Source organism: Acomys minous, assembly GCF_964271855.1.
Source record: "Acomys minous genome assembly, chromosome: 19".
In the NCBI taxonomy this organism is placed as follows: domain Eukaryota; kingdom Metazoa; phylum Chordata; class Mammalia; order Rodentia; family Muridae; genus Acomys; species Acomys minous.
In genome coordinates, this window is record NC_140499.1 from 31689394 (window position 1) to 31705103 (window position 15710).

At 39.3% G+C, this 15710-nt stretch overlaps 1 protein-coding gene across 5 annotated transcripts in view; it reads left to right on the plus strand.

Annotated features, from left to right (window-relative positions):
- NBEA (neurobeachin) overlaps nt 1-15710 on the plus strand; it is a 545308-nt gene that overhangs the window by 298992 nt on the left and 230606 nt on the right. For all 5 annotated transcript variants that reach the window (XM_084768707.1, XM_084768708.1, XM_084768709.1 and 2 more), the window contains 2 exons: nt 9314-9422; nt 12505-12671. In XM_084768707.1, coding sequence (XP_084624833.1) covers nt 9314-9422; nt 12505-12671 — 276 coding nt within the window. The remainder of the gene's footprint in view (nt 1-9313; nt 9423-12504; nt 12672-15710) is intronic.

Sequence of the window (15710 nt, forward strand, 5' to 3'; positions counted from 1 at the left end):
TAGATTTCATTTGCTATTTTATAGACCAGCACATCTCAGGAACTAGAGTATATGAGACATTAGAAGCATTTCTGAAGAAATGAAGAGTAGTGAGTAGACTGTAAAATGCCAGTGTTGTAAGGACAGTAAATAAAGGACTAAGGAACTCACAGAGCCTGTGGGATGATTGGGCGAGCCTCTAGTAGGGGCTGTATTTATACTCTGCAGTCCAAGGTAGGTGGGAAGAAGGCTTGAGCACGCCCCCTTGCCTCTTCACTGAGCCTATAAAGTGACCCAGTTTTGCCTGCTCCCCTGCCCCTCCCTTTTCTGTGGGCCATACTCCTGGTGGCTTAGTGCTAGGACTCGCTCACTGACAGTGTGTTTCTTATGGCTGCTTTCACAGTGCCTAATCAGATATGGCACCATGTGTTATGTGAACTTCAAGTATCAGCTCTTCACTGGAACATGTTTTTACTCTAAGAACTTACCATAATAGTATCCTGATATTATATTAAAGAAAGATCCAAAATGTGAAAGCATCTTTTTCTCTGAAGGTTGACAATAATGCACGTGACATTTATGAGAGCTGCTGATATACAGACACTTAGGATGAAAGGCTCTATCTGTGTTACATATTATAAGTACTCTGAATTCTCTAGTTCCTTTCTGCAGTTTGGGTGATTTTTCCAATTTAGATATTTCTTGTGCAAATTCAAAATGTTAATACAGGTTTCCAAAGGCAAGTATACAGATCACCATTCATTTCCTAGAGTAAAAGTACATCCCTCTGTTTATCTGCCACTGTGAGCATTGGCTGCCTGCTACACACAAACTCAGGGCTTCACATGTGTGCTGCCTCATTTGTATGGACACAGAACATTGCTGAGCTGTTGGGATGTCCATTTATTTTTTCCTTGTAGGAATGGAAATGAAAACCTCCAAGTGGAAATTGTTATAAATGTTTATCCCCTTAACTGCTACACCCATGAGCACAGCCCATCAATCAGAGCCAGAGAAGGCATGTATGAGTCATCCACATTAACAGGAAAAATCAGCTGACGAATGCGTAACTGAACTACAGCACACCCAGGACAGCCTGGAATTATATGCTGGATCATTTAAAGGAATATAACAAAGAATCTTTATTATTAAAACAAAGCAAGGTTAATGGGGTATAAAATTGCATATAATATCTTGGCAATAATAATTGGAATTTAAATTATTAAAATATTAATTGAACAGGAGGCATATAAGAAAGACATTTTTAAAATATGGGATGCATGTAGTCCTTTGAAATGAATTAATCTTTTCCCTAAATTGAGTTCTATCACCCTTTTGAAAGGACTATCAGATATAATTAATGAGTTCACTGTAAAAATACAGGATGTTTATGTTCACTGCTGATATAACCTGGGCTCACAAGGATCCAGTTTTCATTTTATAAAGGATAAAAGATAAACTTTTAATTCTTTAGGAACTAAGAAGGAGGAATTTGATCCCAGTGTGTGTAATTCATTAATAATTCCATAGCTGCTGTTTGAATGCCAGTTACAATTTAAACTGTAAAGGTTTGTTTTTTTAACAGACACATATGCACACGCACATGTACACACACACATGCGCGCACGCACGCGCGCAATTCTAAAACTGGGTGCTCTGAAACCATTTCCTTCAAGCTAATGGTTTGGTTCAGTTTTTAACCATAAATCTCTGGAAACTTAAAAACAGAATTTCTTTCTCTATATTGTTTCCTCTAGAGACCCAGTATAAGGTCTTCTTTATACTATGCTTTTGGGTTTTTGTGTGCAATAAATTATTAAGTGCTGAGTTTATAAATAAATGAGTAAAAGCTGTCTGGTGCTTTTTTAAATTACTGTGTACCTCTAACAATATTTTTGATTTGTATGTATTAGACAATGATGGTAGAGTATGTTTCTTTAAAGTTAAAGTAAGTTGCATGTAATAAAGTTTGAATTTCACGTACTAGGGAAATAGATTTTCAATTTATGTGTGTTAATCTGTTTTATGTTGTTATGACAGAATACTGGAAGGTGGTTAGTTTATAAGCAAAACTTTATTGTTCCATGGTTCTCCGTCCTGAGAAGTCCAAGATGTGGCAAGGGCCTCTTTGCTACATGCTTCCAAGGGCAAAATGTAAAGTCAGAATGAGAGCAAGAGGGGGTGGATTTGTTTTTGGTAACAAACCTACTCTTGGAGTAACATTAATCCATTTATGAGGCCACAGCCCTGATGACCTATTAACCTCTTAAAGATTGCACTTTGAAGACTGTTGCATCGGGCTTAAGATTCAAGCTCAAAAGCATCATGAAACATATTCATACCACTGTAACCTTCAATCTTAGTTGAATTATTTTTAACCATATTTAAAATATTTCTCCAGGCTCACTTACATTTAGGTATTTTTACCTTTTGAGAGAAAATATTTAAAATGTAAGCCTTAACCATCCTCAGTCTAGGCGAAGGTTCTCCAGACACCAGGGAAATAGACAAACCAAGTTCTAAGTTGAAAACTACACTGACTGAGCATGCAGAGAACACAAAGATGTTTTCTTCAATTGTATACACTATTTTAAAAGCCAGCATTACTACTTTGTAACACTCCAAAATAACACACATATAGATAACCCTGAAGGTCTCAGCACTTGCTAGCTACACAACATTGAAAAAACACAGCCTCAAAATGAAGACCTACAAAGCATATCTTATTTGTTTAGTATGTGCATGGAGAGAAGTGTTTTTGCACATATTTCTTCTGTCCAATTAACTTAGAATTGAGAAATTTGGGGTTAACCTGAAGAAAAAATTAACCCATTGAAAGATATCTTAAGAGCAAAATAAAATCCCTGGTGTCCAGAGTTGTGACTACAGAGCATTTCTTTCAGGAGACTGTCTCAGAGCCATATAAGTACAGGTTAAGATGGTGGAAAGATAAATGGCCCTGGTGCTTACTCTATGGACAGATAGCACCCCACCTTCCTCATCATAAGTAGCAAATGTAGGCAAGATAAAATTGTATCGTAATCTCTGTGTGCTTTATGGTAGTTACCCGTGCATGGTTTCATGCTTTGAGTGCTGGCCAGTAATTTACTTACTGCTTAGTGCTAACAAGGGTTTTTAACTTTTATGTGTATATCTTTAATCATGTGCAACTTTTGCAATTATTTCCTTCCTTAAAAGCATTATTTATGAGGAAGACATCAAAACAATAAATTATACCATTATCTAGACATCTGTATTTGTAGCATAATGGGGAAAAAAGCAGCAAACTTCACTTTAAGAAGAACGGAGTGGATGTTAACAAAGTATTTAAATATTTAAGGACTAAAAACTCCAATTTTATACTCCAAACCTTCCAGAAATACAATGTGCTTCCCAGCTCATCTTATGAGACTCGTTGCTACTCTTTACAGTAACATCAAAGACATTTCAAGAAAGGAGAGTTCCTATCAGGACCCAACATAGACCTGTGCATAATCTATGCATGGACTCATCTATCATATCCAACAACCTATGGGAATAATTCTACAAGAAAGCTTATAGTCAGAGTTGGTTTGACATTCAAAACTGCTCCTTATGTGATGCTTCACATGCACAGACTCAAAGACGCCTGTATGTCAGCATTCTCAGAGATGCAGTAGAGGGTGAGTCATGATGCTCACTTGACCTAGACCGAAAGTGTATGACCCAAATGCAATGAAGGCTACACAGGCACAGCTGACACCTTGCATGGTGGGGACATGAAATAATTTCTCCTGTAACAGAAAGATGAGAATTTTTGTATCAGCACATGTATGGGCATTTGACCAGAGGTCTCAGCTAGTTGCTTTAGAGAGGCAATTCCAAATTGGTGGAACAAGGTACTAGAACTACTAAATGAACCAACAAAATAGATAGGTGTTGGGCAGGAGAGATGGCTCAGAGGATAAGAGCACTGACTGTTCTTCCAGAGGTTCTGAGTTCAATTCCCAGCAACCACATAGTATCTCACAACCATCTATAATATGATCTGATGCCCTCTTCTGGCCTGCAGGTGTACATGCAGGCAGAGCACTGTATACATAATAAATAAATAAATAAGTATTTTTGAAAAAAAAAAAAAAGAAAGAAAATAGGGGCTAAGATCAGTATTCAAATACAATTAGATAACATGGTTATCAAATAAATCAAAAGTAAAGCCGAAATACTACAGAATATTTTTAACAGATGCAAAAGAGTTGTACAATAAAAACCTCGATGCATTTTATAAAAACTTATAAATCAATAAATGCACAACTCTGCTCTGTCCATGGATCTTTCTAAGGTGAAAACTCAGCCCTAAAGTCTTTGCAAGATTTTGTAGTTGGCAATGATGATATTGCTTTATATTGGATTTTGTAGAGATTGACAAACTGACTTAAAATTCTATGAAATTGCAAAGGATACTATGATAGAATATAATTAGATTAAATGATTTATTTACCCTACTTGATGGTAAGACTTCTTGCAGACAAATACTGAAAAGATTGCTTAAAAAATGCAGTGCAACACATAACTGTAACTGTATTTTAAATATCCTAAGTTGTTGTTGTTGATCCCTAACTCAACTGAGAGGTTCTCAAGTGAGAAGTTAGTAGATGACAGTGAAGTATTGCAATGGTGAAAGTTCTCATTCCCCTTACTAGGCTGGGGCCCATATGAGGACCCAATTGCCCATTGGTTACATCTACACTGTGTAGGGGGCCTAGGTCCAGTATATGCTTGGTCCTTGGTTGGAGCTTCAGTTTCCATAAGTCCCCCTGGGCCCTGGCCAATTGGCTCTGTTGGTCTTCTTGTGGAATTCCTGGCCCCTCTGAGTCTTTCTATCCTCCCCTCCACCCTTCCACAAGACTCTCTGCTCCACACAGTGTTTGGCTGTGGGTCTCTGCATCTGTTTCCATCAGCTGCTGGGTGGAGCCTCTCAGAGGACAGCTCTGCTAGATTCCTGTCTGCAAGTATAGCAGAGTATCATTAATAGTGTCAGGGGCTGGCTGGCTCCCATGGGTGGATCTCAGGTTGTGCCAAGCATTGGTTGGACATTTCCTCAATCTCTGCTTTATTTTTGTTCCTGCACATCTTGTAGGCATAGTAAGTTTTGGGTCTAAGTTTTTGTGGGTGGGTTGGTGTTCCACTTCTTCCACTAGGAGTCGTGTCTAGTTAGACGTTGTCCTCTTCAGTTTCCATGATCCCAGCTACTAGGAGCCTACCCTGTAGTAGGTCTCTAGCTTGTCATAGAGAAGCCCCTAACCAAGGTTTCTCTTCTCTCCGAAAGCCCTCTGTCCTCCTGCCCCCAGTCTCCCCAGGCTTGCTGTCAACCCTCCTTTCTATCCATGCTCCCTCCCTTACCCTGCTCTCTCTTCAACCATTTCTGCTGTCTATTGTATTTCTACTTATGACTAAGATTTAAGCATTCTCCCTTGGGCCCTCCTTGTTTCTTATCTTCTCTGGGTTTGTGAATTTTAGTATGGTTATCCTGAACTATATGGTTAAGTTGCTTATGAGTGAGTACATACCCGGGTGGTATGCTTTTTTTTTAATTTTTTATTAATTTATTCTTGTTACATCTCAATGGTTATCCCATCCCTTGTATCCTCCCATTCTTCCCTCCCTCCCATTTTCCCCTTATTCCCCTCCCCTATGACTGTTCCTGAGGGGGATTTCCTCCCCCTGTATATGCTCATAGGGTATCAAGTCTCTTCTTGGTAACCTGCTATCCTTCCTCTGAGTGCCACCAGGTCTCCCCCTCCAGGGGACGTGGTCAAATATGGGGCACCAGAGTACGTGAGAAAGTCATACCCCACTCTTCACTCAACTATAGAGAATGTTCTGTCCATTGGCTAGAGCTTTTTAATGTCTTACTTTTAGTAGAGTGTGCCTTGAAAACATCTGTTCTAAACCAGTATCCAAAGGTGATAGCTAACCTGGTCTAAAAAAGCACTAAATCATCCTGAGGTTCTCAGAACAACTTTCTAAATCAGTCTTATAAATAATTATCTTAAGTCCTTCAAAAAACACTAACACAAACATTTTTTAAAAATTAAAAAATGGAACTGGAGAGGTGGCTCAGTGGTTAAAAGGATAGGTTGCTCTTACAGAAGACCCAGGTTTGATTCCCACCAACCACATAACAGCTCACAACCATCTGTAACTCCAGTACCAGGGAATCTGATGCCCTCTTCTGGCATCTAAAGGCACTGCATATACATGGTGCACAGATATAGATAGATAGATAGATAGATAGATAGATAGATAGATAGATAGATAGATTATTTTTTCAGGAAGAACACTCAGACACATATGTAAAAAAATAAAAATACTGAAAAAGAATGTAATAAAATAAGGAAAGTGGCAGCAACATATGTAAATTTAAACTTAGCAATAGCTTTCTTAGATTTGGCACTAAATACACAAGCAAAGAAAGATACATTGAGCAAAAGTTACCAGAAATCAGACTTTGTGTTTGCTGAAGGTCATCTATTATCAAAAAAGTCAGAGGTAATGTAGTTATAACAAACACTTTTAACTAACATGATGGTGGCTTAATCATAATATATATGAAGAATCTGGAACTCAAAGGCAAAAAGTCAAATGGTTCCAATTTAACAATGGACAAAAGATTTGACATAGATATTTTTTCCAGATAAGATGTGGAAATTATTGGTGAGAAAATAAAAAGATGGTCAGCGTCATTAATCATTGTTGAAATGTGGGTCAGGATATGCTGAGATACCACTATAAGTCTGCTGTAGTTGTAGGAATGGTTGCACAAATGTCAGTAGGGGCTCAGGAATCCAAAAGGATCACTCACTATGGAGAGGAATTGAACAGCTCCTTAAAATGTAAACACAGACTTACTGTAAGACCAGAAGTTTCACCCTTACGCATATCCTTAAGAGAATGGAAGGCAAGTGTTCACAATAGCTTAAAATGGAAACAACCCAAGTGTCTATGCCCTGGTGGATGCATAAGGAGCGTGTGCCCTGTGCAGACAACAGAATATCATTAGGCTCTTAAAGAGGAGTGAAGTGCTGACACATGCTATAAGTAGATGGACCTAAAAATACATGCTCCGAAAGGAGCCGGAAAGAAGGGGTTACATTTATATGGTTACCAATAAAATGTCAAATAGGAAACTTCAAAGAGAAAAGTATATGTTAGTACTTGTGAGTCATGAGAAACAGAGCCAGCACTAACTGCTAATGGGTATGAATGTGTTTGTACTCAGTATTTTATATGGTATTTAAGGTTAATGGGGTTGGAATGGTAACCATGGCTATCAAAAACCTTGGTCAAAACAAATTGACTATTAAATAAAACAGACCAATTTTATTATCAAGGAAACTTGATTCGCTGGGTTTCTTTATGGAGTGAAGCTCTTAATCTGCTTCCTATATGAAGCAGGATGGAAAATTGTGAGTTTCCGTGGTGAATGGATTTTCTTCTCTTCAGCATGAGTAAGCAGCAGGTTGGGGGTATTGGACAGACTACCAGATAATTGGCAATTTTCTCTGTTGTGTCTGAGGCCAGTCTTTAGTTACAGTGCAGCACCCACCTCATCTCTGCACTTCCGCCAGTCCACTGCTCTGCTTCTGGGAGTGAGACCTATTAGTCAGCTGGGCCAGGAGCCCTTCCTTCCTGCTGTCTCCTCTTAACCTATTTAAGTTTTGTAATCTATAGTAATTTGCACATAATAGACTTCTGTCCCCTTGCTTTAGTCTTCAACATGTGCTCAGCAAAGATGCTGAGTTAAATGCTCACACGCTTCACCTCTCTCTCTCTTGAAGCCTGTCCATATACAAACTACACGAATAATTTCATAAGGTCATACTCTATCGTGTTCCATCTTATATTTTGGAGATAGAGTCTGTCACTGATCCTGGAGCTCATCTATTGGATAGACTGTCTTGCCAGTAAATTCAGGGGGTTTCCTTTCTCTACCCTCCCCCCATGCTGAGAATACAAGTATTTGCCTCCTAACCCGGCTTTTATGATGGTGCTGTAGATCCAAACTCAGGTCCTCCTGATTACAAGGCAAGCCCTTTCTCAGAACCATTTTCTTGGGTCCTTGTTTGATCGTTTGTGCTGTGCCAGCACAGCATCACAATGGAGTATCTGGCCCTCTGCAGTATTGGAAGGTTGTTGCTAATGTTGCAGGATCTTTCTGTGAATTCTTACTGCTGTCAGCATCTCCATGAATCCTCCATGGCCAATGCCTGGTTGTTCAGGCCGGATCTCATTACAGAGAAATTGTGTTTGTTTCAAAACAGAGACAAACAGAATTTTAGCAAAAATTTTCTAACAAGTTTGAACTTTAATTCACAGCAACTGAGAATTGATATCACAACCCTGAAGTAAAGGGTCCATTCCCTCAGCATTCCTTATGGAAGATGCCATGCACATACTACAGGTTATTTGGGGGGAGGGGGATATTGAAACAGGCCACTGCAGTTCAGCTTTGATAGAATATAAAAATAGTGAATAGCCAAGCTTCTTATAAAATATATGGCTTTAAAAAAAATATATGGCTGACGCCAGAGAGAGTCCCAAGAAAGTCAAAAGCACTAGCCACCCTATGTAATTAATCCAGGAGTCACAAGGCACCACTTCTTTATTCTGCTGAGCACAGAAGGCCACAAAGCAGGCCACTTAAGAAAGGAAAAGTAGGAGTGTCAAAATAATGCTGCAAAAGAGTGCTGCCATTTCTGGAAAGAACTACCTAAAAGAAAGAACAAGTTAGCAAGACTGAGGGAGGGCCCCATGTGTCAGCATCACGACATCTCTAAAACAGATCATTATGAGGAAAGCAGGTAGAAAGCAGACTGCTGAGCACACAGGAGCCACATGAAAGCACGCTTCAAGGCTGACAGTCTGTGGGTGTTCTATGGTCCATGGCACACTCTGGAAACAAACAGCAGTAGGTGCCTGCTAAGATCTGAAGCTGGGGAACAGGGATGCAGGAAGTAGCTTTGACTGTCCATTGTTTTGAAAGACTTGAGTTTTTAATAAGTAAATCAATGATGTGCCTTACTGTTGCCTTTGTTTAAAACTTTGTTTCACTACAGTTCTAAGAATTTAGCATCTCACTTGGGAGATTTAGAAGTCCTTCGGGCCTATCATCTGCATTGCTAAATGTGCTACAATTATAATTAAGACATATCCTCCACTTTATAATCTAGCTTTACATAAGTATGCATAATTTGTGAAATAGTAGAATTGTATTATTGTAAAATAATTGGACACCCCTCCGCTAAGGGAAAACTATCAGGAACAGTAATTCTAGCATCCTCTGTATTTTCAGATTGTTGTGCCATGCTATGAAGGACCACATAGTCCGTGTTGCAAATGAAGCTGAGTTCATCTTGAACAGACAGAGAGCAGAAGATGTACATAAGCATGCAGAGTTTGAGGTAAGGTTGTAGAGTCAAGCATCACCCGTTTGTTACCTGACAAAAGACATTCTTAAGGTGAAAATACCACTGAAGACATTTCAGGCCCTGCTTTCAAAGATTTTTCCCAGCGGCAGACAAAATACTGATTGATTCATACCTTGCCACTCTGTCATGTTCCTCACCATGGGGGAAGGGTGGGCTGGTTTATTTTCAGTTACTGTAAGGACCCTTAGAACCTTGGGGTGCTATCTAAGATATTAGAGCTTTATGGAACAACCAGGTGTACATGGATGCTTGGTGTGATTAGGGACTTACATAGTATTCAAAGGATCTCCTAATTTCACAGTTTTAGATAGTATTTCAGGTCACTCAATTTATGACTGTATTTCAGAAATACATAGGTGGTCTGATGTTTGACTTGCATAAGCTCCTAGTGGCCTTAGAGGTAATAATTGCCATATATCATTTTCCTGGTGTATCACGCCAATAAGTACACCTAGAGCAGAGAGCCTGCCATTGTAGCTTCTATGGGTTGTCTATCTCAGCAGAGTAGCTCACTGAGTCATGTACATTGGTGGTGTAGGTCTGGTGATCTCTAACCTCAACAGCTGGAAAAAAATAAGAGACAGGAAAATAGCAGTTGTTGTTGGCTTTCATACACACGTCCACCACTTAATTGGTCAGGTGGATAGCAGGTACTTGTGTATGGCATTGTAGAAACTGTATTTTTTTTAAGTTGTTGAAACAGGTGGAGAGAGGGAGAGAGAGGAGAGGTAGTTTAACAAAGATAAGTTTAATATCACTTCAGCAATAAAAAGGTATATTTATCAGGGCATTGTGCAGTATTTTAGTTCGCTAAAAAACTGAATTATCTTTTGAAGAATATATTCATGTATAAGAAATCAGAACTCAAAAAAGTTAATCACATGTCAGCTGTGGCAGTAAATAAGATTTAGAATTTTAACTGAATTCCCTGCAGGATCAATTTTGAGACAATCATATTTCTGCTGAAAATAATCAGGATGATTTGTGGGGATATAAGCAGACCAATATTTGTCTTAGGATATTTCTAATATATTTTCTGACATGCAGATATTAGCTATAACCTTTAGTACATATTTAAACAGGGGGGCATTAAGGACAGTGTTTCTTTCTCACCTGTTTATTGCTGTCCAGATGAGGAATATTTACGCATTTTTTCCATAATTGCTCTTCTGACCACAGTGAGTGTCCATCGCTCCCAACATTTTGTCTGTGTCCAGTGTGCATCTCTGGCTTCCCTAGTAGAGAAGTAAGATTTTCTCAGACTCACTCCAAGTCTTGCTTTTTCCTGAGGTAGCAGTGAGTTGTGTTCCTCTGTGAGTGTGCAGCAGTGGTACTGAATGCTTCTGAAGGTAGTGAACATGAAGGCTTGATGGTTTTAGGGTCAGTATTCACGCTGTATACTGCCAATATAGGTCTAAATTACTTAATAGATACCCACTAGTTTTTCGACTCTAACGCTCATATTTATTTTATGTTAGAATGACGTTAATAAATTCACTGGTATATGTATATCTGTGTGTTTATGTACATGTGTGTATCTATGTGTTTGTGTATCTGTGTGTGTGTCTGTCTGTATAGGTGTATGCATATATGTGTGGATGGTGTTTGCATATATGTGTGTCTATGTATGTACTAAATACATCAGTTTTAAACTGCAAATAAAAATTCGCTAAAGGTATGGCCCTCATAGGAACCTGCAGTGAAGGGGGAAACATATTTGAGTGGGCACTTCCACAGTTAAGGATTTTTTTCTTAATACTGCAATTGTTAAGGAAGAAAAATGAAATTTTAATTTTACCCTCCAATGAGCTAATGAAATATTAACCTCATTATTGCAGCAGATCTTTGTACTAATTGGTGATTCCCTGTACAAAAAGATAAATTGGAAAATGAATTAATCCTTCTTAGGTTATTATGGATTCTTTCTTTAGAAGAGAGGGCTTGCATAGAGTGTGTGAGTGTGTGTCAGCAGACAGGACTCTGTCCTGATTTCTCCCGTGCAACATGGCTTTGCACAGTGATGACAGCTGTGCTGGTTACATGTGCTTTCTTAGATGTTTGAGGTGTAACACTAAAATTGCAGCCTGAGCCAGTCTGCATAGTAGCTAGTCTGAAACCCAAGTCTCTTTTCAGCTCTGTATCAAAGGTTTTCATAACAGGGTCTAGTGATCATCTGTGATGCTAATGTCAGGAAACAGGACTAAGATGTAGATACAGCAACTGAAAAATGTGGAATTGCGAAGATGAGCATAAAGCACTGATTCTTGTGAGACCTTCTGAAGCACTAGGTATTACAGTTCGAAGGGAACATAGGGAAAACCTTGTCTTGGATTCTCATTTTACAGATTTACAAGAAGTTGAGTGGGGGAGGGGGGAAGTCTGCTTAGAATGTGAAATAAAATTCCAGTCTGCTAAATTTTTAAGTGATTTTTCTTCCATACTACATTGTCTTTCAGAAAGCAAAACAATTATGTGGCAAAGACAAGATTTTTGTTTTCAAAGTAACTATTGAAATTATATATCTTTATTTTAAGTGAAGCATGCTAAATTGTTTTTTTAAGTAAACTTATTTTTTTTAGTGAACCATTTCTGCTTAATGATTAATTTTTACACTGAAATCAGATTTTAAGACGTACAAAAGTCATTAATTTTGTTAACACTTTTCAAAAATTTTTTTAAGTTTTATTTATTTATTACATATATAGTGTTCTGCCTGCATGCACGCCTGCACACCAGAAGAGGGCATCAGATCACATTATAGATAGTGTGAGTCACCATGTGGTTGCTGGGAATTGAACTCAAGATTTCTGGAAGAGCACAGTGCTCTTAACATCTAACCCATCTCTCCAGCCCAAATATTTTTACTTGTTTTACTCTTTTGCTTTAAGGGGGAAAAAGTACTTTTTTTCCAACTTAAAAGATGGTTCTGCCTTCCTGAGAAGAGTCTTAGCTCTGTCAGGTGAGGATGTTTACTCTGGTTGTGTATCCTTTATCTTAAGGGCAGGCATCGTGTTCTCAGTCTTCATAGTAAGTGTACTGCTTACACCCTTCACAGTCGCAGTGTGCACAGTATGCTGCCGACAGGAGAGAGGAGGAGAAGATGTGTGACCACCTCATCAGTGCTGCCAAGCACCGTGACCATGTGACAGCCAACCAGCTAAAGCAGAAGATCCTCAACATTCTCACGAACAAGCACGGTGCCTGGGGGGCCGTGTCACACAGGTACGTGAGGTCGCGTGTGGAGGAAGAGGGTAGGGTGTGACAAAATATACAAGGGAAATAAAACCCATTTCACCATGACCATATATTTATTATTTAAACATAATTCACAGTATGAAAATGGGCTTTAATTTATTAGTACTAATTTTCATCTTAATAGTTTTGATGAAAACTTAATATTTTAAAATATTCTCTAATGCTGATCATTTCCGCTTAGAGTAACATGTAGTGATGTAACATTTACTTCTGCAGTAGTGTTAAAAGGAAAATGGGCCTCTCTTTTTAAAGAACTGCCTTAAAATTAAGTTTATGTCATTTTTACTTTTATTTTATATGGTAATTAAATATAATCACGTACTGTAGTCAATCCCCATTCAAACTTAGGGATTTTTCATCTCAAATTATATTTATGTAGCCATAACACAATTAACCCAAAATTCGTCATTGATGAAATACAACTTTTCTACTTTCTGAAGTTTAAAGCCAAGTAAGGTGTTTTGGTTTGGTTTGATTTCTCTGTACACAGTGTTCTCAAAACAACTAATGAAAAAGGTTACTGTGTTTAGATGATGTCATCTTTCTTATATCTTTCTTGTATTGAGCCTGTCACATGTGTTTATTAAAGTTCCTGCATTATGGAGATTTGTGGCATGTAGATAGGCTGCTACTGTGAAGCATTCTGGGAGAAGTGATTCCACTAGAGGAGGTTTGACAGTCTGCCCTGGCCTTACAAGTACAAGAAAGAGATGAGAAAATGGCAGTGTCTTTGTATTCACAGTAATACTATCGTACAACATCTTAGAAAGTGAACACCAGGTACCTGGCATTTATTACAACTGCGTAGCACCCATTCATGTTGCTTTCAGGGACTACAGTATTTCCTCAGGCCCTGCATTTGCAAAGCAGTTGCCATTAGTCAGAGAGACTTAGCACATTGGTGCTCCCCTAAGGATGCTGCTCCACTCTCAGGTGGCTCCGACTTGGCTGCGTATCCGACTACCTTTCAAGAGGAGAAGATGCAGCTGCTACTGTGTCAGGTGGTGCTCCTGCGCATTGCCTCATGCCACACAGGCTATGAAGCCATATTGGGATTGCCCAATGTTCCACACTCCTACAAATCAGTCTCAGGGACCAAGCGTCACTCTTCCCTAGAACTCATCATCCCTGGGTCTGTCCATCCCTATATAGGTGCGTTTTATGTGCCTTTTTCTGGAGAGACCGCATAACCACATGCCTGTTCATCCCAGATGGGCCACCAACAACAGACTGAATACAAGTTATACCCAGCTCTAGCTTAGTGGCTGACTCTGTGAGTTAATTGGGGGTGTTTACAGGAGCATAGGTGAGGTTCATGCAATGGCAAGGACTCATCAAGGTGTGTTCTTGCAGCTCTCTCTGCACAACTTGTAACAAAGTGACCATCTGAGGCCTCCTCTTCCCAGTAACTGTCACTGTCCATAGAGCTGTTGGGAGGGGGGGGCTTGTGAGTCCTTTGTATTTCAGGAGCTTCCTGTAGATGGTCTGTTGTGTTTACCTCCTCAGTTCCTCCAAAGGGAACATACCAACTTAGAGGAAAGTCCATCCAACAAACACCAGCAGTCCTTGTGCCTGCATGAACCTACAGTCAGCAATGTTTTTATTAAACAGTGGTGTGCAAGCCCAGGGATTTACCTATTTCCAATAGGAATCGTGAATTCCTCACCATGTCAGGAAAATATTGTAAAGTAACAGTTGCTTGTGAATGCTATCCTGTGATGTCTCAGATACAGCTTTTGGGGCCAATGAAATGGCTCAGTGGGAAAAAGCTCCCAACTCTGAACACTTGGATTTTACCCCTGGAACCCATGTAATGCAAAGAAAAAGCTGACACACAAGTAGTTCTCTGAACTCTGCTTGCTTACCACAGAACATACAAACACAAACACACACACACACACACACACACACACACACACACACACACGAATAAATAAATAAATGAACAAATGTTTTACAATGATTTGACTATCATCTAATTGCCAGCCATGAATGACTATTGTACATACTGTAAATTAGAATCACTTTATAGATACAAGACAACATGGTTCTCATATTTCTCATTTTAATTCAGCAAGAATACAATTAACTGCACATTGGAATTTTTATATCACCATTGGTGACACTGAAAAGCGTGTTTCCACGTGGCGTGGCTAGATTTGATTACAGTTTGTTTCTCTGGCCTGCTTAGCTATATTTGACAGTCATGAAGCTCTGTGCCCCCTTCGTTACCTTGCCTCCCCTGCTGCCTGTCTGGCCACCTGTTGTAATGTGTGCCTTCTCAGTCACCGTCGCCACGCTGCCCAGGGTGAGCAGGCTAGCCTTGTGGTGTTTGTTGTCTCCTCTCCTAGTCTCTGCAGATGCAAGTGTCTCCTTAGCACCTTTTCTCTGATTGTCTTTCTCAAATGAGCACACTCTTTTTGTCCTTTTATCTCTCTCTGAATTCACCACCTTTAATCTTCATGGCCCTTACAGTATACAATTTCTCTTACCTGGATTACGGACTTTCACTTCAACCTTATACCCAGTGCAAAGTAGTCTACATAGAGCAGATGCTCAATATATATTCTTTACATTCACTTATTTACATATTTTAATCAAAATAGAATTATAGCACTTTTCCTTTTCCTCCCGCCAGCCCCTCCCCTAGTCTCCCTCCAGCTCCTTCCATGCCCCCCACCCTCAAATTGATAGCCTCTTAGTCTTTATGATTATTACGTAAATATGCATGGATTTACAAATGCAACCTGCTGAGTCCATTTGTATTGTTAGTGTATATGTGGTTTCAGGGATGCCCACTTTGTATTGGATAACTAGTTAGAAGGCTCATGCCTGGGAGAGGCAAATTCTCCCTCTCTCGGCAGGCATTAGTCACTTGCAGTTCTTTATGTAGATACTCAGTGATGTCTTCCCCCTTCCCCACTAGCATGTCTCTTGATACTGCCATTATTCCTGTCTGGTTTAAACAGCCGTTTCTAGCCTACGTCCTGGTAGTCTAGCTCTTAG